The 23,127-nt window shown below is 38.5% G+C and overlaps 1 protein-coding gene across 1 annotated transcript in view; it reads left to right on the top strand.

Annotated features, from left to right (window-relative positions):
- PIK3C2G (phosphatidylinositol-4-phosphate 3-kinase catalytic subunit type 2 gamma) overlaps positions 1 to 23,127 on the top strand; it is a 199,692-nt gene that overhangs the window by 43,751 nt on the left and 132,814 nt on the right. The window contains exons 9-12 of the mRNA XM_065643202.1: positions 2,042 to 2,075; positions 9,774 to 9,969; positions 13,055 to 13,177; positions 20,406 to 20,537. Coding sequence (XP_065499274.1) covers positions 2,042 to 2,075; positions 9,774 to 9,969; positions 13,055 to 13,177; positions 20,406 to 20,537 — 485 coding nt within the window. The remainder of the gene's footprint in view (positions 1 to 2,041; positions 2,076 to 9,773; positions 9,970 to 13,054; positions 13,178 to 20,405; positions 20,538 to 23,127) is intronic.

Below are 23,127 nucleotides of genomic sequence, written 5' to 3'. Positions count from 1 at the left end.
ATGTTGGGTAAGGGAGAAATCCCTGGAAAAAAATTCTAATTGCTTTTTCCCCATGGTTTCCTGATGCTTTAGTGTGATGTACGCTGTGGTTTTGTGTGGAATGCCGATTAATGCATCCATTTGGCAAACTCCATGTGCACATAATGCCTCAGGGAAACTACTGCTTACTCCTTGCAATGTAAATTACATAGAGTGCCAGTATATGTTTGAGTATACATATCTGTACATGTGTGCTTGCATACTTTAAAACAATATCTTGGTGTGCTTATATTTGAATCTAGCTTTATGAAAACAAAACAAAACAGAGGAAAACAAAGAAACTTACTTCCAGTCTTCTGTGTTTGATGATACTGTACTACTGCACTACTTATTACCTCCTCACTGCCTCCTCACTCCCAGTACTGTGCATTCCCATACCGTGGTTAAGAGATTATGAAAGCAACTGGCACCAGTGACAGTTTCTTCTTAACTGATTGAGTCTCTTTATAAATGTGATTCATTCAGTCTCTAACCAACCTAACCCGGGGATTTTAAAATCCATTCAGGGGAAACTCTGGGTCTGCTGCACAATTAATGTTTTTTATCTCTTTTTTTCTTTTTTTTTTTCTCCTTCCTTTCTTACAGCAGCTCACAAAAAGTCCTAGGAGATCAAATTCTGCCAGAACAGGCACTAATCCACTATATATTAAATGGGCTACACTATGTTGAAATTATAAGCACTGTTCCAAAACGTTGTTTACTTTCCAAAATTTGAGAGAATTGAACAAAGGTCTCTGTTCCCATTTGTCTCACTGCATTATAAAGATTGTGAAAACATATTTCGCAGCCTGGAGGTTGCTTTTCTCCCCTCAAGTAAGCAGCTGACTTCTCTTCATATTTACCAGACAAATGCTGGCAGCTCCAGGCTGGTTACCAGAGGGAGAATGTACATCCAGCATTAGATTTCTTATGTCACCTCTGCATGCACTCTAATTTTTAAGAAGCATCTGGCTGAATACACACGTACCAACACAAAGCATCCTCAGCCCGCTGCAGGGGGATTAAGTAAGGATAGTAAACCTTTCGGGGACACGGATGCAAGCAGTGCAAGCCACGGGCAATACTGAAACACAGAATTAACTTGCTAGTGTCTCTGGTCAAGGTTTGCACCTCGGTAACTTATTTCTATGTCACCTTGGTACCTGTGAGTCTGATGTCAGAGCCAGGTGAAGATGGAGCAGCTGGCAGGAGAAGCCGGTCACCGGCCCTTGCCTTTGAGCTGAGGCCAGGTCCCACCGGTGGCCCTGGGGCTGCAGGTGCCACCTGTCCTGCCAGGAGACACGCCGAGCTACCTGCCGTGACCAAGGTTTTTCCTGTGTTGACGGGGAGGCACAGGCGGCGTAGCAATATTTAATTTTGCCTGGTGTCTGAGAAGGCTGGAATAAGGTCTGATCGATGGCAGTTATTGTACTTGGGGATTTAATAAAGCAGCTTTTCGGGGGGAAAAAAAAAAAGTTCAATTAGACTGGTCAGTTCAGTCTAAACAACTGGCCTGACCTTTCAATGGTCATAAGTACCCAGCAGTGCCTGCTGACAGCAGTGTGATATGAGAGGTGGGAATCCAGACGCTGAATTAATGTTAGGCATCAAGGGCACAAACGCCCCTACATTCCTGCACCTCCTATTTCCTGTTGGCCATCTCTGGTTAGCTGCCTGCTCAAAGGCCTTTGAAAAGCATAGCTAATTTTGCTGATTTGGCAAAGCAACATAGGTGAAATGTAGGTTGCTTGGCTGGAGACTCAGCTTTGAAAGGATACTGAGGTTCTGCCTCCTCATTGTGGTTGTGGGATTTAAGTATGAATATATAAGGCATGCAAAGGGATGGAGAGGGTATTCTTATCTCTGTTATACTAATGCAGAAGCTGTCATCATAACATTAGGATACATCCTTCCCCTTTCTCACCTTATTTTCCATGAGTACTACTCCTAAAACCATTATAACTACTATCTGGTCTTTTCTCAACTAACTGATTACTTTTTCCCTTGGGTTTTGTCTTTATAGAACTCTCTTCAAAGTGTGGAAACACCAGACAAAGGTAAAGTATTATTTTAAAAATATGTTAATTCAAGATGTATCATCAGAAAACATGTGTTTTGCTATTTGTTTGTGTTAGCGAACCATTGTAGTTGGCATATTGCAGATGTTTACATATTTAGTCATGTTGTAAGGTAATTATGACAAGTTAAAATTTAAGTGATCAAAAATGTAAATAAGACATAGTCTTTCTCAAAGCTAATCTGATGATTTAAATACGGAAAAAGAATAGCAGAGTGAAAAAACTTATTACAGTTGGTGGTCATAGCCATTTTACTTAATCTCAACTTTTTCTATGAAGAAAAGGGAAAATAAGGAACTTCATGAAATCCTAAAAAAATTTTTTTTTTTTATGGCTTTTCTACTCAACTCTGATAACTTTCATTCCTCTCTCCTTAAGCTTTAGTACTTTGTTGTCTTTTGCTGCACACATAGTGTGTTGTCTAAAATGATATACTGTCACAAGAAGAGTAGGTTAATTGAAGATAATGGACAAAATCATAGACCCTGCCGTATTTAATTCCTCAGTGAAAATCAGCTCAGACTTGTTGGCTAATGCTGGGTACCGTCAGCGTTACTGCGGAGCAGCTTGCAGACTGAGGCCACTGCAGGAGTCTGTCCTGTTGCAGGTGCCTGTGTTGGGTTCCCAGAGGGGACAGCACATTGGGACATGGGTCCTGCCCTACCCCTCTGTGTCTGGCCCGCGATGTGGTGCTGGGGGCCCTCCGTCTGAACACTGCGGTGGGCTGGGGTGTGCTGTGGAATGGTGGTCTCTCTCCGTTTCGTCTGAGGAAAAATATGGCCTCTCAGATGCTTTCTTTTTTTTTCCTCTTTTTTTCCCTCTGTCTGCTTTTCTCCCTTGCAGTGTGCTCAAAGAGGCAAAAAGGTGAACCAAGCACAAAGATTGCAGCAGCCTTTCAAACACAGAGGTGGCTCAATGCAGGATTCCAAATGCCAGGCTTGTTGTTTCACTATTATTCAACTTCATGAACAGCAAAGAAAGAAATGGCAATTATACTTCTGAGCTGCCAGGAAAAGCTAAGCAGCTGGAGGGCCAGGGAACTGAGGGGAGAACATGCAGGTGCAGAAGGGAGGAGAAAGTAAATACCGTTTCTAGGATTCTTCTCCTTTGGATGTAGTAATTTATCCCACTATTTTTATTTTTTTTTTAAATACTCTTAGTGGCAACTAACTGTTGATGATGAAAAGAATGAATAGTTACTCATCAACAATTACCTTAGGAATATCTTGCTTTGCATACTCTTCAGGACACCTGGCTGGAAAAACATTCGTCTGCTTAAAGGTATTTCCAAATTTGGACTTTATTGAATCAGCAGCTTCCACAAGGCAAATCTGATTTATTAAATAACTGTAAAGGAATCAGATTTTTCTTTTACTCTCTACTTCTATATACAAATTTATTTATGCCAGGAAACTTTCACCTTTGAAGAGTAATGCTTCTGTGTTTGTTCTCGGCACAGCTTAGTTTCATAACAACTGCAGAATCCTTTTGGTAGTGTAATGTTAGAAAATGCAGCTTACCAGTTGCAAGTCAAAACTTGCCAGGCCATTAGTCATTCTGTGGAGAAGCCTACACTCAAAGTTGTCCAAGGTAAACAAAATTCAAATTGACCACTTACATGCAGTGATACACATTTCATATAGGTTTTAATGTGCTACATGCCTTACATCTGGACCTGCTAAATAAACTTCTAAAAGCCAGCAAAATATTTAAAGTCAGGCTAACGAGTGGTAACAGGTCTAGCTATCATATCAAAGCTGATGTTAAGAGTACGTCTGATAAAAACAATGTGTGAGAGCAATGACCACAACTGATCTTCTGGAACCCAGGCCTGATTCCCAAGAGGTGGACAAAGCCATTCTATACATGTTTTCTTTTGAGGACCACGAGTTTTCCTTAGTTCCCGTCTTCTCAGTGCTCACCTTCATGATAATGCCATGAGGCCCCCTGTCCATTGACCTGGGGACACTGAGCCTGAGAGGAATCCAGATGATGTTTTCACCTGCTGAAGCTGGAAATAAAAAACAAGTAGTCGGTGAGTTATGCATTCCTGCTGAAATCACCTTTCTGTTTTCTTTTCCACTTCATTTGCTTCCTGCCCTCTTTTTACTTCGTTATGCCTAGTTGGCTAGAATTGCAGGCATGGGGGTTCTGTGACCCTAAAGTAAAATCACTGCCTTAGCTCACTGCTGGTAAATTTTTCCAGATCTCAGAAGGTAAAAACCATGTGCTTTGCTTTCCCTAGCAGCACAATTGCAAATGAAGTCAGCATTGACAGCTGAGGAAGAAACAGACTGCATTTCCCATTTCTGCTGTACTGTTCTCTTCTGCCTCTTAGATATGTTCATGTTTATCTTGAAGAAAACAGGGTCAAATTTGAATGGCAAGAGCAGCGATCAGTCACACCAACTAATAATTTCTTTTTCCTCTCCTCTTCCTCCCCCAAGTGATAGTTATTACCCTGAGTCTCATAAAAGAATTTTGTTTATCTTCATTATAGCTTCTCTTTACCACAAAAGAGAAAAAGATAGAGGAGACTATCAAAATTAAAGCCTTACTTAATAATTTGTTTAGAAATTGCATTAATCTTTCTCTTTAATAAAAGATTATCAGAGGTTTAATATTAGCCATTCACCATGGACAGTCAAGTTACTGCAAGTCAAAGACTATATTCACAATATCTAGCCTTGATTTAGTGTTGCAATAACTGGCTCTATTAACAGTGTTATCTCTGTAGACCAAATTATTCCACTGCTGTGAATAGAGCAGTACTTATCCATGTTATGCCTAAGTCTGGATAATGTTCTTTTTCCTCTGTATGAAGGCCTTAGAAGATTATATTAACGTTTTAGTACTCAAACCTAAATGTGAGGAGCAATAGGCATTTCTAGATGTTAGCACCTTTCTCCAGCTTCAAGTGTTCCCAGAAAATAAAGAGTAAGATTATTCGCATTAATAGAGATTTAGCATTGGAGTTTGCTGCAATCCGGAGTATGAAAAGACAGGCTGCAAAGTGGTACAAAACTGAGTCCATGCATGTTTCTCAAAAGCTGATGAATGAATGTTTACACAATGCCTACAGCCTTGCTACCTCAGGCAGGGATTTCACTGGATCAGACATAATAAGCAGCTTTTGGAATTTGATCAGCAGTTCTCTGGGACCCATCCCAGAAAGTCTGCTCTGCACCATGAACTGATGATATTGAATCAACAGTCTTTTCCAGTTGAATTGCTGGACTTGCTGTCTCTTCGAGTGAATGCAGTAATTGGATACGTTGATGACAATACATTTAATGAAGCTGTCATTTCGTTTAAGGATGTAAAGGTTTTACGTTGTTCTGAAGGCTAGGGGTTTTTTAACCAAGGCCAATTTTTAAATAAGTACAACCCTCCAATACTCAAAAAAAAATTTAGAAGTTACAAAGGCCTTATAAAGCATATAGTAGCAGAGACATTCTTGTTACTAGGACAGCAGGAGATTTTTAAGTTTATTTCAAGGGTTAATTCATAGGATTCTTCAACTAGTAGAAGGAAACAATAATGTAAATATTGGTGCTTGGCAACTGCATCTGATCAGTATTTGCATTACAGCCTTTTCACGTTTTTCCTTTATCTTATAATAATAAATGTCTAATTAATGCTGCATAGCACCTTACCTAAATCTCAAGGATTTTCTCTGGGGGTTTTGTATGTGTCTGTATGACTTAAAAGTATTTATGATCTTTCTCTTTTTCTTCTCTGAAAATAAGTGGGAAAGAACAATATCAAGCTTCTGTTCTCCAAAATATATTTAAAGTGTCAAAAGGACCTTAAGCTTTCCTTTTAAATTCTGCTCAACCAGATATTTGGCATGTTTTAGCCAGACAAAATGTGCCTACAGAGTCAGAGAGGGCGTGTTTAATGTGTGTTGAATTCGCATCATCTGCCAGTGCCATAACAGCAAAGCACCTACTCTGTGGAAAGTCTACAACTAAAATGATATGCGAATTGAAATATTGGCCTGAGAAGAAGAAAGTAAGTGGTTTTCTGTAAGGAATGAGCTAAATCTTGAAGGTACCTACAGGTATATTCATTAACACTTTAGAGGATGGTGTGGATTGTTCTGTTTCTCACCAAGGGTGAAGTTTATTCCTTCCAACTTACTGTACAAGCAACATGTCAGAAATAAGCATATCTGGCAGCGGTGGTTAAAGTTAAAGGGCAGGCACTGAACTCTTCACTCTGATGACCAACGATAGAACCTGAGGGAATGGCAGGAAGATGTGCCAGGGGAGGTTTAGGTTGGACACTAGGAAAAAGTTCTTCACCCAGAGGGTGGTGGACACTGGAACAGGCTCCCCAGGGAGGTGTCACAGCCCCAAGTCTGGCAGTGTTCAAGAAGCGATTTGACAATGCCCTCGAACACATAGTGTGAATTTCAGGGTTGTCCTATGCAGGGACAGGAGTTGGACTCGATGATCCTTGTGGGTCCTTTCCAACTCAGGACATTCTATGATTCTGTGATTCCATGATTCTGTAGGTTCACTTCCCTTGATCTTATTTCTGCAAGTCTCATTTTTTCTCACCTTCAGTGAGAAGGCGATGCCAAATAATTTCACACGAGAAATAAATTACGAGGTTTGAGTTGCGGGTTTATTAATCTTGGTCACAATTCACTTTGTGATGTGGTGTATTCAGTATCTCCTAGATAATGGCTATGCCTTGGAGATCTTTCTGGAAAATAAACTCTGGCTTAGCTGAAGCTGTGAATCTGTTGTAGGAAGTCCATAACCTGTGCTATGTAAATCAGTGAAACACCATAGTCCTTTCTCATCTAAGATTTATTAATCATAAAAGTCATAAAAAGCAGTAAAGTTTTCTGGCTTCGTCAATGAGTGATAATTTTGGCATACCAAATTCTATTCAGCAGCTCATAAAAATACAATGAAAAGATGCTGACCAACTCTTTTGAGTAATCGACATTTACAGACTAGCCAAGATTTTTGTCTTTAATTTAGTTAATTGCCACTGGGCTTGATGAGTGAGGAGTGGGGGCAAAAAAAGGCTGACTAGCACAGAAACCATAGAGTGTTTTTATTAGCTTGGTGCAAAAGTAATTGTGGTTTTGGACCATGAATTTTATATAACTAGGCTCAGACACATCTTTATTAATCAAAATAGAAACCATTACAATCAACACAGTTTTGCCAATGAGAAATAAGTTTGTTTATTCCTGTAGCGTGAAAATCCATGCTTTGGGGTTAGACAAAATCTTGGAAAGCATTTTCTACATCCTGCTGGTTGTGGAAACATGTTCCCTGTGAAGGTTGTCAAGATGCTTGAAGACGTGGTAGTCGGTTGCCGAGAGGTCAGGTGAATATAGCAGATGAGGCAAAACTTCAGAGCCCAATTTGTTCAACTTTTGAACGACTGGTTGTGTGACGTGCAATCAGGTGTTGTCGTGTAGAAGAATTTGGCCGTTTCTGTTGACCAATGCCGGCTGCAGGCGCTGCAGTTTTTGGTGCATCTCATTGATTTGCTGAGCAGACTTCTCAGATGTAACTGTTTTGATGGGATTCAGAAAGCTGTAGTGGATCGGACCAGCAGCAGACCACCAAACAGTGACTGTGACCTTTTTTGGTGCAAGTTTGGCTTTGGGAAGTGCTTTGGAGGTTCATCTCGGTCCAGCCACTGAGCTGATTGTCGCTGGTTGTCATATGCAATCTGCAATCCACTTTTTGTCACATGTCACGATCTGATCAAGAAATGGTTTGTTGTTGTTGTGTAGAAGAAAAGAAGATGATACTTCAAAACAATGAATTTTTTTTATTTTTCGGTCAGCTCATGAGGCACCCACTTATCGAGCATTTTCACCTTTCCAATTTGCTTCAAATGCCCAATGATGGTAGAATGGTCAACATTGAGTTCTTTGACAACTTCTTGTGTAGTTGTAGGAGGATCAGCTTCAATGATTGCTCTCCATCGATTGTTGTCAATTCCTGATGACCAGCCACTGAGATCCTCATCTTCAAGGCTCTTGTCTCCTTTATGAAACTTCTTGAACCACCACTGCCCTGTATGTTCATTAGCAGTTCCTGGGCCAAATACGTTCTTAATGTCATGAGTTGTCTCCGCTGCTTTACGACCCATTTTGAACTCGAATAAGAAAATTGCTCAAAATTTTTTTTGTTTAACATCATTTCCATAGTCTAAAATAAATATAAAATAAACAGCAAGTAATAAGTCATTAGCAAATAACATAAAGTGAGAAAAGCTCATTAAAATGATGTATAACATAGCCACATTTCTATAAGAATGTTTTTCAAAATCAAACGGCAAATTTCAACAGTGCAAAAACTACAATTACTTTTGCACTAGCCTAATATGAAGAGTGAAATAATTCCTTTGCACTGTTTGCAATACATTTTGTGACTCAATAGTTCTGAGTATTTGCTAGTTTTAAGGCAAAAAGCTATAAAAAAGGGGAATAAAATTCTAGACCAAGGATGTGTTTTTTTGAGACATTTGTGTCGGGAAACAGATAGCCAAGTCCAGTGAATTGTGGTATCTGTATCTGATGTTGGGCAGGATTCTTGCACAATTATAAAAAGTTAATATAAGCAAGTCTCAGGCTTCCTGTTCCTGGGATTTTTTTTTTTTTTTTTCCAATAGACAGTATTAGCTAATAGATGCCAAATACAGTGGCCAGACAAGTTTAGGGAATATGTCAGGAAGTGTAACAGCTGATGGGACTATTTTCTTGATCGTGTAAGGACCCATGAGTTGGGGTTTGAGGGGAGAAGGAGACGTTGTGGAACTCCTCTTAGAAGACAAATCATCCTGATTTTGGAATGATGTGTACTCTGAAACATTAGCTCTCAGCCTGTCCCTTCCCTGAGAAATGAGGGCTTGTACCGGCTCTCTTCACTCGATGGAGGCTGCCAAGACCCGGGATTTTAATTTACGCTGGCAATCAGGCAATCCCCTAGCTGCTCCAAACAGAGAGAGGAAAGATGGATAAAAGCCAGTAATTGCAGAGAAAGAGCACTGCAGAGCTGAAGCCAGGGGAAATAACATAAATAAAGGTGTGATATAAATGAGAGTACAGCCTGCATTTCATACATATCTGTATAGATATGTATTTCAGTGTCCTCCACTGCGTAATGTTATCACCAGTCCATGACCATCTGAATGCTGACTAGGTCTGATTGTGGCTGCTACTGTATATATTTTATGAACTGTTTACCTATAGTTGCAACAGATTTATAGTCATAAAATTTAACCTGTGCCTTTTCTCCATTCTACTGCTGCATTGCCAGTTCCCTCAAACTAAGAGGCTCCTTAGCTGCTGAAATTACAAAATACCTACATAATAAAAATCCTTCCAGAACAAAAATTAACAGACTAAAATGGCATATCTGAGGCACACACTAACTTGCTGTAGTTTAAAGTGCTTACTTTCAAAATGCCTTAATTTGAAAGCACTGTAATGAAAGACTGTTAATGGTACACCAGAAATGAGCTAAGGCTGGTTTCAGAAGCACAGATGGCTAATTGGCTTCAGTTGGTAGGTTATGTTCATTTTAATTAAATTTTATTAGGAAGCATTTCAAAGCCATAACTGATGGTTTAAGATAAATATGGTTCTTCATAAATGACCTATTGCTAACTTTTATTTATTTCTCTCTCTTCTCTCAGTGTTAATAGAAGCTGCTGTGACTGAACTCTCCATGGCCATTTCTTGTCTCATCCATGTTTACAGCAGCAGCTTTGATGCAAATTTCCAACTTGCCGGCATACCTAAAAGCCCTTCATGTGCAGACATCAGCCCAGATTCCCAGCTCAGCTTCACCGTTTATGCTGCTCATAACATCCCAGAAGCCTGGGTGAACAGGTAGGAGGAGATCTAGCAGGTGTTCACAAGATGGGGTGTTGTCTCTTATGATCATGTTTTTCATAGATGCTAGCTGACCTCTGTTGCTTTGGTGATACTCGAATACTAATGGTAGAGACTGAGTAAGTGGGTGTATATCTACTGTTTTTCTAGCATAAAATGCACGTACTTTCTAGCATGAAGTGCACTTAAGCTTCACTGATTAGGAGACTCCCAGGCCTCCTAGGTGGAGAATCAAGGAGGTGGCCTAGATGGTTGCCCTTGATCGGTGTGGAAGGAGAGTAGTAGAAGCAAAGTCAGAGCACTGGCCTTGATGGGAACGCATACAAATTCTTGTGTGACCAGCTTGCTCAGAGGGAGAGAGGAAGGGGTGAGTGCTGCGTGCCAGGAGCGTTTGGACTGAGGCTTTGCATGGCCTCTGCACTACAAGTAACTGGAAAGACTGAAGGCCAGTTGACCAGGTTAGACAGAGGGGTGCTTGCTTAAACTCAGTCTGAATGAGGCTTTATCAGCAATTTTTGCCCTTGATCTATTCAATCCACATGACATGGCTAAGCGTGTGCATTGATGATCCTCTTTATAGATGGTGATTAAAATAAGTATGGTTTGTAGGTCCTAGTATACCTGGTACACCAGCATAGCAGAGGAAAGAGAAAGGGAGGCATCTTTAATAAAAAGCTGAAGTTCTCTTCTGAATTGTTTATTTGGTCAAACTAGTTTTCTCTTCAAATAGCTGCTTTTCCTACTCTGAGCAAAACTAGTGTTCTCTTACCACTCCAGCCTGGCAGCATTTTTTTGAGTCAAAATGCTGCTCTCTAAGTTTTTATTAATACTTTTCCCTTGCTCCCACTTTACCTTGAATTCCAAATGACTGATTAAAAACCAGTGGGATCATTTCCATTAGACTGTGAGCAAGAGAGTGTACTATACAGTGTTAGCTGTAATTAGCATTTAATAAAAATCCAAGAGAACTTGCATTAGTTAAGATAAAAATACAGAACTATAATCACTATCCTGATTTTGCAGACGGTTATACCATTCCCACTGCATTTTATGTTTTACCAGAAAAATGTGGAATTACGTATGGCCACTGATGACTTGAATGCTATATTCAAGCATGTGAAAATGAGAATATCTCTTCCTCCTTCACCTCCCTTTCCAGTCCTTCCAATATTCATAGCCAGCATGAACTTCTTAACGTGGGCTGCCACTCTGACACCTGCTGTCCTCAAATACTTTTACTAACGTCATTCACGTGCATACTCCATGTTCTTATTACTGCAGTGCATGAATTGGTGCTGGCTGTCACAACTCTTTTTCCCTTTCCCAAAGGTCACATTTTATGGTCTTGCTGCTGATCATAACATGTATTTTAATATATGTTCCTACATATATATATAATATATATATTATAAATGTTAGAATTTTGACAATCCTCGGTGGTTCACATTGGTGGTGGTTTTCTGTTTATTTTTGGTTTTTTTCCTGTCCATACTGGCATGTGATAAACCCCTTTTCTTTTAGTCATTTGGGATAAGGGAGAGTGAACTGTCTTATGTTTTACAGAATCATGTTAGTGTCCTGTCAAATCCCTTTCAAGTTCACTTTTGTGGATTGGCTTTTTGTCAATGTTTCTATTTATGCTCTCAATTTTTATTCCAGTGTTACTGTCCTTGTTAAAGAGATAGGTAGACACCTTACAAGTTGCAGAGTAATGTTGCAAAACTGATTGCCTTCCTTGACTGCATTTTCATTCCTTCTTGGCTAGTTTTTTTGGTTGTTGTTTTTGTTTGGTTGGTTTTTTTCAATCAGTTTGTTATTTTATCTCATTTAAGTCCCAAGCAGATATGCACTATTTGATGCCAGTGACATAATGTTGTTAGCTTCATGTTTGACTGCATTTGTTTCTGCATCTCCCAAAAATCAGATTCCTATCTACATCTGGATGATATGAGGTTATCTTGGGGACAAGACTATATAGAGTCATCCCTTTGAACTCACAGGGAAGGTACCTAGACAAAATGCTCTGCAAAGACTTAAAATGTGTTGAAGTGCACGCGTGTGCTCTGAACAACCTTTCTGACTTCAGCTAGACTGAAGCATTGCGTAAGCATTAATCTTTTCAGGATTAGGTCCTTATGGTGTATAAATCAGGGTTATATCTGTATATCATGTATCAGTACTTCTGTTTAAACAGCAGTGCTTGATCATTTTATTGTATTAAAACCTATTATTGCACTATCCTCCAACTGTTTGTAATGTTTAGACTCTAGAGGAAAGATGCCATGTCTAAGAGCAGAAGCATTTTCGAGTCTTGTGAGGTATTTTTTTCCTTTCTCTGCATCGATGCCTCTTAGGTACTACAGATTCCAGATCTTTTTCTTTGAATTAAAAAAAAAAGGGGGGGGAGGGGAAGCAAAGGTATATCTGCTTCAATAATTGTAACAATTGTTATAATGTTCTGGAAGAGATCTATAATCATACTTGTAAATAAGGCAAAACCACGCACCTTCAGTCTGCAAATGTTTCACATTTTTTTGCTCAGATTTGACTCTGTTTGTCATGTTCATCATTCTTGTTCAGAATGTAGTCTGAGAGTGGCAGGAAGATCTGGATGTTACAAGACCAGTTGAGAAAATTAGCTGATTATACACTATTCCTCTGTTTCGACTGAAATTTTATTACTTCAGTAAGAAGAATATGAAACCAACAGATAGCCCCAGATCCAAATTACACTATGAAGCTTGTCAGTTACACATCTGAAGAATGGCAACACAGAGGGCTTTAATGGTTCTGCTGTAATAAATGCATACATTCCCCTAATTACTAATCTTTTTTTACTGATTGGGAAAAGTAAATATAAATAAGTTTACTGTTGTCTGAAATTGTACCACTTCAAAACTTATATCTAAACTTCCCTTGACTGTAATAATGAAAAAAATGTTAGCCTTAATGAAAAAAAACATGGAGCAGAATTCAGGCATCTTAAGTGGATGGATCTTCCCAAGTTTCCGAATGGTAAGTCCCAAATTTTCTGTGTTACATTACAATTAATAATTTTTTTTCTTTTTTCGTCCCTTTGTAGCTACAAAGTTTTCTCTTTTTCCTGTTCACTAACTTACGCTGGGAAGACAATATGTCAAGTCAAGATCTGCAAAAATATACCAGCTAAAAGATCCTTCTTCTTCCTGGCTGACTGGAATGAGAAGTAAGTTTTAGTCTGTGTTTGATAAATGTTTGTCTGACAGATTTTACACATTGAATATACATTTAAAAAAAGAAAAAAAACCCCACATCTTTATTATGGATCTTCTACTGAGCAAATTATACTCCACAGAATTCAGAGAAGCTTAGGGAGATGGGAGTGAGGAAGGAGTGGGACAGCCAGAGGGAGAGAAATAAGACTAAGCTAAGTCTGGTCTGACCATAAGCTACACTAAGCTGATCTGAGAATAGCTTTCATTCACCAGGGACATCCTGGAGCAATATTGAAACCGAAAGGGGGTACAACCGAGGTTGTATTTCTGTTCTCTTTTGAGAACTTCCACCATTTGGATCCACCTCTAATATATACGCAATCCAACTTGAGAACCTATTGTAATGTTCCTAAGGAAAGAACGAAGCTGTTGTGGGGTTTTTTATGGTTTTTGTTTGTGGGATGTTTGTGGGATGGGTGTTTTTTTGTTGGTTTTGTTTGGTTTTTAATAAGAAGGATCTGCAGTTTTAGAATTAGGACCTTAGTCTGAGACTGGAATTTCATAGTAAAGGCTACCAACTGACTATCACCAGCCTGTCTGCTTTGAGGAAAATAATTCAATTGAAAAGCAAGGCACACACTCAAATAACATTCGCTTAAGGCAATAGATGGGAGAGAAGAAGTAGGCAATTTTTTATGATTTGTCAGTAATATTGTGTTCTTCCAGCTTCCTGAGCATGACATGCTTATATTTATATTCTTTCAAATTGTCAGTATTTTACATCACTGTTTACTGTATTCTAAATCTGAAAGCAGCTTGATTATATTATAATTGAACAAAGACTACAAGTAATGCGGAAGGAAGGGTTTTTAATTATAATTGAAAATGGAGTGTAATTCATAACTTCTGTTTGCCTTTGTGTAAGACGACAGATTTAAGTTGGTCAAATAGAAGAAGACCTTTTTATGTCAAACCTATTACACATCTATCTTAATGGAGGTTTCATATGACCTGCTTGCATAACACTCCCGAAAAGATGTAGGAAGCTTAGTATGTCTGCCCGATGGTTAAGAAACAAAATGACTGCATTTCTGCTAAGCATCCAAATTAGGTTTTTTAAGGCATAACATCTGCTTTGATACCTCAGTTGAATCCATAGAGTTTGAATGTCCAATCTCAATCTTTTGTATAATTGGAAAGTAACTGTTATCCCATTTGCTCTGTAGGAATTTTCACTTAGTTCAAGCTTTGGTCAAGTACTATCTTATGGTACAAATGGGCAAATATAACTGAAACGTAGAGGAAGGATTACATTGTTTATGAGCATTTTTGGCTTCTAAAAATTGGCTGATGCCTTTCTGGAATGCATCTTACACAGCCTTTTTCTAAAACAAAATACAAGAAGATAGAGTAGAAATAAATTCTTTAGCTATAACTGGAACAGAAACCGGTCTACTTCCATTTCCATGAAAATGTAAAGAAATCAGAGTAAAGCTTCAAGGTTTCTGTTTAAACCTCTGCCTCTTCAAAATCAGTATTATATGTCTGCAATTCTATCAAAAACCTTATAGGAAAAAGAAGCCGTTAAGTATGCAGGCCAAATTCTTTCATAGGTCATAGATGCTTGTAAGAGGCTCTAAACGTCAAAACCAAGATCTGGAGTTGTACAAAACTTAATAATACTAGTTTTCAAGAACACCTTTTTATTGTTGCATGAGTTTCAAAAATAATTTTCAAAATCCAATTCAAATAAGTTTCAAAGTACAAACCCAAAAATTTACATCTGTCTGGCAGACTTTTCAATATTTCGCTCAACCTTCAAAGATATTCACATATTTTCCACCTCAAGCCCATTGGTCTGTATTAGTTTAAGTCTCAAAACATGGGGGCAGGTTTCTTCTACCTAATGACCAGAGGTCCAGAAGCACAGGCCAAGAATCTAGGTAGCCAGATGTGCCATTACTTTTGTATGTTTCAGCTTGGATCCAGAACTGGATTTTGTGAATAGATGCTATTTTTGAGTCAAAATGCAAATGAGTATTTTAAATCAGCTAACAGTCTTACAGCTCGAGCTTTAACTCCTAATAATTTTTGAGAAGTAGTGGAGATTGGGGGATGTCTCGGAAGACTGGAAGAAGGCTAATGTCACCCCCATCTACAATAAGGGCTTAAAGGAGAATCCAGAAAATGCTAGGCCCATCAGTCTTACTTCAGTCCTTGGGAAAGTTATGGAACGAATCCTCCTGGGGGCTGTCATGAGTCAGTTGAAACATGCAATTGGGAACAGCCAGCATTGATTCACCAGGGGCAAGTTGTGCTTGACAAACCTGATCGCCTTCTATGACAAAGTAACATACTCAGTTGATGTGGGGTGAGCAGTGGGCATTGTCTACCTGGATTTCTCCAAGCTTTTTCATACAGCTTCCCACAGCCTCCTCCTAGGGAATCTGACAAGCTACGGTCTAGACAAGTGGTCTGTGTGGTGGGTGGGGAACTGATTGACAGGCCGTATGCAGAGGGTGGTGGTAAATGAATCCTTTTCAAACTGACAGCCTGTCATGAGTGGGGTCCTTCAGGGTCTGATATTGGGCCCAACACTGTTTAACATCTTCATAAGTGATCTGGATGATGGGACCAAGCGTACCCTGATGAAGTTTGCCAATGACACCAGACTGAGTAGGGAAGTGAACACTTTGGAAGAGAGAGCCTCTAGGGTGACCTGGATAGGCTGGAAGAGTGGGCTAACAAGAACCTTACAAAGTTCAACAAGGACAAGTGTAAGGCCTTGCTCCTGGGAAAACAAACTCCAGGGGTGCAGCACAGGCTGGGATCTAGCCAGCTGGGGAGCAGCTCTGTGGAAATGGACCTGGGGTCCTGGTGGACAATAAGCTCAATATGAGTGAACAGTGTGCTGCTGCGGCAAAGAAAGACAACAGGATGCTGGGCTGCATCAATGAGGGCATCACCAGCAGAGACAAAGAAGTCATTATGCCACTCTGCTCAGCACTTGTCAGGCCACACCTGGAATACTGTGTTCAGTTTTGGTCCCTGCTATACAAAAAAGATGTGGACAGGCTAGAGAGGTTCCAGAGAAGGGCCACAAAGATGATCAAAAGACTGAGAAGCTGCCATGTGAGGAAAGGCTGAGAGAACTGGACTTGTTCAGCCTGGAGAAAAGAACCCTTAGGGAAGTCATCATCACCATGTTCCAGCATTTAAATGGTGGCCACAAAGAAAATGGAGACTCCATTTTTACAAGGAGTCACATGAAGAAGATGGGGTATCATGGGTACAAGTTACTCCTGGAGAGATTGTAGTTGGACACACGAGGGGAGTTTATCACAATGAGAACAATCAGCCACTGGAATAATCTCCCCAGGGAAATGGCGGATTCCTCAACATTGGACATTTTTAAGATTCAGCTGGACAGGATGCTGGGCCATCTTGTCTAGACTGCACTTTTGCCAAGAAAGGTTGGACCAATGATCCTTGTGGTCACTTCCAACTGGGTATTCTATGATTCTCCTGTCTGTGAGTCACTAAAATGTTCCTGGGTTGGCAGGGCAGATTCTTCTCAGAGAAGAGTTGCCTATAAAGCAGACTTTTACTGCAGGACTTGAACATATTGAGATCATGACAATAGATTCTGGTCTTATTCCAAATCTAACACAGCACTTAACAAAATCAAACATTTCCACGTAAAGACAGGAACTGACTTCTTTACTGCGTTGTGCTTACCACAGTATGACTTTGGTATAGTAGCAGAAAATAAGGTAGAATGGTGATGCCAGAAGATCTTCCCTGTATGGAAGTATGTGTAGGGAAGGAAATATTTATGTTGTTTTTAATTTATTTTGTATATGAAATACTGGTCACAGTTCTGTAATGAGAAAACTTGGTTTTTTGCTATTTGTGCTGCTAACTCTCTAAGAAAGAATAAACAAAGAGCACCAAACTTGACAGAATAATCAGAATAATTCTGAGTATTTTGAAACATATAGAGAGAATGAACAGTAGCAGTGGTGTGACATTGTCACTGAAGGTGCTATGTGCCTAACTAGCATAATTTAAAACAGTCCAGAACAGGCTGGTTTGCTTTCCTACGATAAATGCATGTATATAAACGCTAATTAATACTTTTTGCAAAAATTCAAGCTGGAATTGATTAAAAAATAGAGTATTTTGATAAAGTGAGTATTACTGCAATTGTTTTTCCATGCCATCAAGTGGTACCATTTCCTATGGTAGGAAGTCTAGGTCACTCAAATCTGTAACCAAACTACGTTCCCTCTTGGTTATCTTTTGGCTATAACATCACATTTCTGAGACTGAAGGGAATATGTTTGCATAAAAAGATTACAGAAGAGACAATTTATTTTTTGTAAAGTTTCTTGCCTTGAGTTAGAAAGCTCTACTTTCATTCTAACCCATATGCTATTTCAGTTAATCACAGCCATTGAAAATGCATGTGGTAAAAGGTCACCAGGAAGACCTTCTATTACATTAGAAAGTCGATTATTAGGGATCAATCAGGCTGAAAAATAAACCTAGCTGATTCAAAATGAGTCCTGATCTTAGATTAGGATTGATTCAAACAAGGCAAAAAAATTGAGAGTAGTGTTTTGATGATTAGGAATCTAGGAAGAGAGTTTATACGGAAAACTTGCTTTATTTGCTGATTTTCATGTATTTAGTTTGTATTTTCAAGTGCTTTAACAAGTTGGTGTCTGAACTTTAACTTGATACGTTTTTGTGTTTAAACATGAACTTCTTTTGAAGTCGTTTATTAATTCTTTCCCAGAATGTTCTCAGAAAAGATGGGAATCACTTGATACCTAAGGACTTTGCCTCATTTAGTGCTTCTTCTGTTTGTCCTTTTTCAAGAGTATACTTTTTACGTTAGAGTTTGTATGTTATCTTTGAAAAGTGTAGTTGTCACCTTGGTGCAGAGTTCGAACAGGCTGATACCATCTTGCACATAATCAGTAGAGTCCAACGGTTGCCCCCTTATTTTCTCATCAGTTTTATTTTCCATTGACTGAGACCTCTTAATTATTTTCTTTGTTTTGTCTTAGCGGATTGCTCCTAATATATTTATTCGACCATCTCCTCTTTTTGCATCCTCTGTAATTTATGTTAAACCTACAGTCACGAAAAATGGAATTAACATTAAGCCTACCATTAATCATCTCAGATACTTTCTTGGCACTGGGTTTTCCTCTTCTCCATGTTTTGTTTGGCTTGTCTGTTTTGTTTATACTCTCTCAAGGCAAAGTCTGAGTTGCCCAGAGCTCTTCTATTTTGAGTGTACTTATGATTTTAGACCCTTGGCCTTTTAAACCAGCTGTATAATCTAACATCTGTGAATAGCACCTTCTCAGTGAGTAGCTCCTCTGTTCTTCTCAACTACTGTCGAAATTGTTCACCCACAGGGTATCTTTCTTCTGGCCACTGTTCCATTTCCTCTTCTTAGTCATCCCTTTCACTCAGCCTCCTGCAGTCAGAAAGGATAATACCAACTGGGTAAGCTCAGACATTAAATAATCAAAGTTCTTAAAAGCCATGTCTCTTTTTTTAATTTTGTCTCCTTCATAGCATTAATAATGCTTTAAAGTTAAGTGTAACTCTGTCAAACAGTTTTACATAACATGAGCAGAGTCGTTGGTCTCTAAGTGAAAAAGGTAGACAAACTACCTACATCATGTAAAGTGGTTCAGTTTCCCAATAATTGTTTCTAACTAATTATGAGTGAGGGAGAGGACATGAGACAGGGAAAGCAGCATTGAAAGCTATAAATAGGGACACATGGGAAGACAGTTAAGAATTGCTTCTCAATTCTATTCATGTTAATTAGAAAGAGTGGGAAATCACTGACTTGCTTTGTTACTCAAAGAGAGAGGTATGCAAATTTGAATAATTTCCAAATGTTTAGGACTGATCATCTGAAATTTTGACACTAATGATAATTTGGAGTACTTCGGAATTTCAGCTGAAAACTATCTTTCAGTGGCTCCTCAGTGCATTCAAGGAAACTTTCCTGAAGCCAATAGAATTTTGACAGATTTGGAACTAGGAGCAAAATCTTATGCTTATTTTACCTTGTGCTTTTACCTTATCTTATTTCCGCTACCCATAATTCTAATGTTTTTCAGGCTACTACTGAAATATGGATTCCTACGTTTGCTTACTGTTTAAATATGACTATACCTTTTTTAAAAAGTGGGAGAGTTGCATTGTTCTGCCAGTTTAGCTTGTAAATACCTGAAAAACAAATGTAATCTGTATTATTTAAGTATCCTTTAGTTGTTTTCTTAATCTCAAGTTTATGCAGATCTTTTGTTCTCTTAATGCTTATGTTTTTAATGCAGAATAATTCCCTTAGCTCATTATATTGATTTTGTTTATACAGAAATATGTGATAAATTTCACTTTCCACTTGAGGAATTTAAATTTATACTGAAAATACATGGGAAAAGCTAGAAATGCATTGTCCACCATAAGTGTTCTCTTCAGGAAAGAGAAAATATAGACTTGCGTATGTCTACCTAGTTACACGCGTGATTTTTCCGTACAGCATAAAAGTACCATATTTATTAGAATTGTTCTAAGTTATTATTTTAAATCAATTTGTATAATCTATACAAACAAATTGAATGACCAACCAAGTGTACTAATGGCCAATATGAATTTGAGATGAATATTGATAGATCTTAATTTTCTCACTAAAAATGTGAGTTTCTCATTGCTGTTAAGACAAAACCTGTCTTTAAATAGTGCTTGGGAAATAACACACCACCAAAGCACATCAGAACAAGAGAATTATTATCATACTCACAAGCAACTTCTAGTTTCTTAAGTAGTGTTTTCCCCTGAAGACAGAAGACAGCAAATAACTAACTACTGGTTTACGATTCACCCTTAGGGGATGCTTATTCTGAAAAAGCCATTTATTGATAAGGTAATTCTAAAGCAAAAGTTTAACTAAGCTTTTTCTGCCTTTTTCAGCTCCAGTGGTTACCACTGAAGTGAATGAGTTTTCTACATGCCTCTTTTCAATTATTATGACCCAAGTTAATAGTTGGCAGTACTCATCAATGCGTTGAAGGATTCTGTCAGCTGTATTTTCCTTTAGAGTGCAGTTCTTGTAATTTATAGCTTGATCTATGTGTTTAAGGCATCTAGAAAAATGGTACCAGTGCTATTTTTTAATTTTTTTTTTCCTTTCTGATTTTCTTTTAGAATCAACTTTCCTCTACGAATAAAGGCTCTTCCGAGGGAAACTATGCTGACAATAAAACTACTTGGAGTAAACAGTGCCTCTAAAAACACAGAAGTGCTTGCTTGGACATGCTCCCCATTGTATCGAAAAGAGTAAGTTCTGTTTTGTACAACAGCTTAAGAAAAGACCATACTTGAATAATATTGCACTCAACTTGGGAGAAATATAAAAAGACAAAAATACTCAGTTCAGGACCTTGCTGTAATAAGACTCAGTCACTTACAGTAAACCACTCTTGATGTGCCAATAAGAACTGCGTCCGTAAGCTTTTCTTCCTTTCCAATACATTGTTTTTGAACTCGGCTTATGCAACTCTTTGACACTTAAAATAAAGTTCCCTAGACCTGTTGAAAGGCCTTGCTATACCCTTTCCTGTAGCTTTCAAAATCCTTCTCAGCATAGCCTCTTGTTCACAATGGTTGGGTTTTTTTCAGTCTGTGTTCTGTTCTCACACCCATTCATCCTGCTCAGAGTGCAGCAGTTAGTGATGACCACAACGAGCACCTTTCCCTCCGCACACCACTTGAGCAGCTCTCCCCTCTTTTTTAAACTCTTCTTTTTACACAGCACACAGTGTAACAGTATTTTAAAGATACTTGTAGCCTTGAATGTCTCTGCAGTGGTGCATAGACAGAGATCTAGGGTAAATTTTCTAGGGTAAATTTATTTTAGTAGCACTGAGACATCTGAGCTTAGGTCAAGCCTTTACAATGATACTTAATTTTTATTTAGATTCCATAGTCCTGCATGCCCTCTGGGCAATGGATGGTTATGTTCAAGCCCGACAAGGTTCTGCATTAGCATCCATCTCTAAGCTATAGGTCTTTCCTCATCTTGAGACATCTTAATCTATTTCTGCGCCACCATTTAAAACAAAACAAACCCCAAAAATCTGATTGCTTGTATTAATTTACTGTTTGAAATAGGGTTCTATTGAATTGTTAAGCTGAGAGGCTTAAAACACTAGAAAATAGGTTGGACTGGGCTAGAGGCTTTTTCCATCTTTTCAGAAGAAAATTCAGGATTACTTTGTTCAGAAAAAGAAAGCATTCTTCAGTGACTTAGTGATTAGAACACTTAGCATGAAGGAAGGAAAGAAACATGAATCAAATCTCTGCTCCAAGGATTACTTGAGCATTTTATTAAATTACTTTTTTTCCTTAAGTTAGTCTGAAGAAGAGCACACAACTCACTCCTCCATCGTGTGTGTCTTTTTAAAAAAAAAAAACACGCTCTATGTTTATTTTGAGAATTTCAGCCATCCTAGTGCTTAGGGTGAAATAGATAGAGGGAATATCTTGGCTGAGAATCTAATTCGAGCTGAAACATTAAGGTGTCCTCATCCCCAGTGTGCCAGTATGTGCTGAGTACATGCAGAAGCAGAGCACTAGGCATGATAACTTAATTGGGGAACACTTGGGTATCTCTGGAGGTAAATGGATACATGAGAATCCTGTTCTTGATGACCTGTGAGGTTTTCGTATTTTTCAGCATTTGAGTCTCGAAGGATCATTTTTTTGGAAGATCTGAAAGCCCTCAGCTCCCTGTGATCTATATTTTTTAATGTATGCCATTGGAGCAAGCACGTTTATTTTCGTTAGGTAGATCTCCAAGTCACCCGAGCAGTTTAAAAAATTTTACTGAAAAATGGCTTGATTCTCTCATGGTACACACAATCAGCACAATGAAGGGGATAGAGAGTTACTTTCCTTTCATCTGCTGCATAATTGTACAGACCATTGCTGAAATGACCCTTCAAAGGAGAAATACAAGTTGAGTTGTTGAGGAGAAATGATTCAGGAACAGCATGCTCAACACCTCCTAATCTGATAGCTGTGTTGTTTACAATTATAGTAATTACACAAAGAAACCTAACTGCTTTTTGCTCTTTTAGCCAATGACAACGCCACAGAATTATTCATTCACCATTATTTCAGTTGTTAGATGGATTTAAAAATAAGGATAGCCCTGAAATTCCTTCTAAAACAAGAAACTTGAAAATATCTGAACATTCACCCAGGTTGCTTTTCCTTTTCTTTGGAAGATCATGAATATGTTTTGGTAAACTAGCTCTCAGGTTTACCTGCTTAGAAAGTAGCAGGATTAAAACTGTCAGGTGATTCTTAATAGGTAACGCTATAAGTTAGTTGAAGTAATTGAGAAGCAACAGTAGGGCTTTGAGAGGCCATTTACTGCTCCACAGAAAAAAAAAAAAAAGTGAATAATTGTTTTTATTTGACTCATCAATTTTGTGGGAAACAATAAACTGAATAATGAACCCGACTTCACTCCCCTCGCTGCTGGAATGCACCTAAACTTCAAGACTTATTTCAATAGAATACTTCTGAATTTGAAAGAATATACTGAGGAAAGATTTGTACCTGCAGTGTCACGCTAATGTGTCAAGAGTACCTTGTATCTTGTATTATTGCAAACATTATGGTACTAGGTACTAGGATCTCTAAATGAACAAACTCTGTAAATGTATATAAAAGAGATTAAAGAAATGTGACCACAAAATCTTTGACAAACATTTTGAACTTGGAAAATACCGCTTTGTTAAAAGAAAAATTTTCTCAGAGGTGAATTCGAGTTCTAAAAAAGTATTAACATTCTCATGTCTAGGATTTAATTTATTAGGGGAAAGGACAAAAATAAGCTCTTTGAAGAAGCCAGTAGCCC

Source organism: Caloenas nicobarica, chromosome 1 (genome assembly GCF_036013445.1).
Source record: "Caloenas nicobarica isolate bCalNic1 chromosome 1, bCalNic1.hap1, whole genome shotgun sequence".
In the NCBI taxonomy this organism is placed as follows: domain Eukaryota; kingdom Metazoa; phylum Chordata; class Aves; order Columbiformes; family Columbidae; genus Caloenas; species Caloenas nicobarica.
Note: the sequence above shows the minus strand (reverse complement) of the source record. Positions and strands in the feature narration are given on the sequence as shown.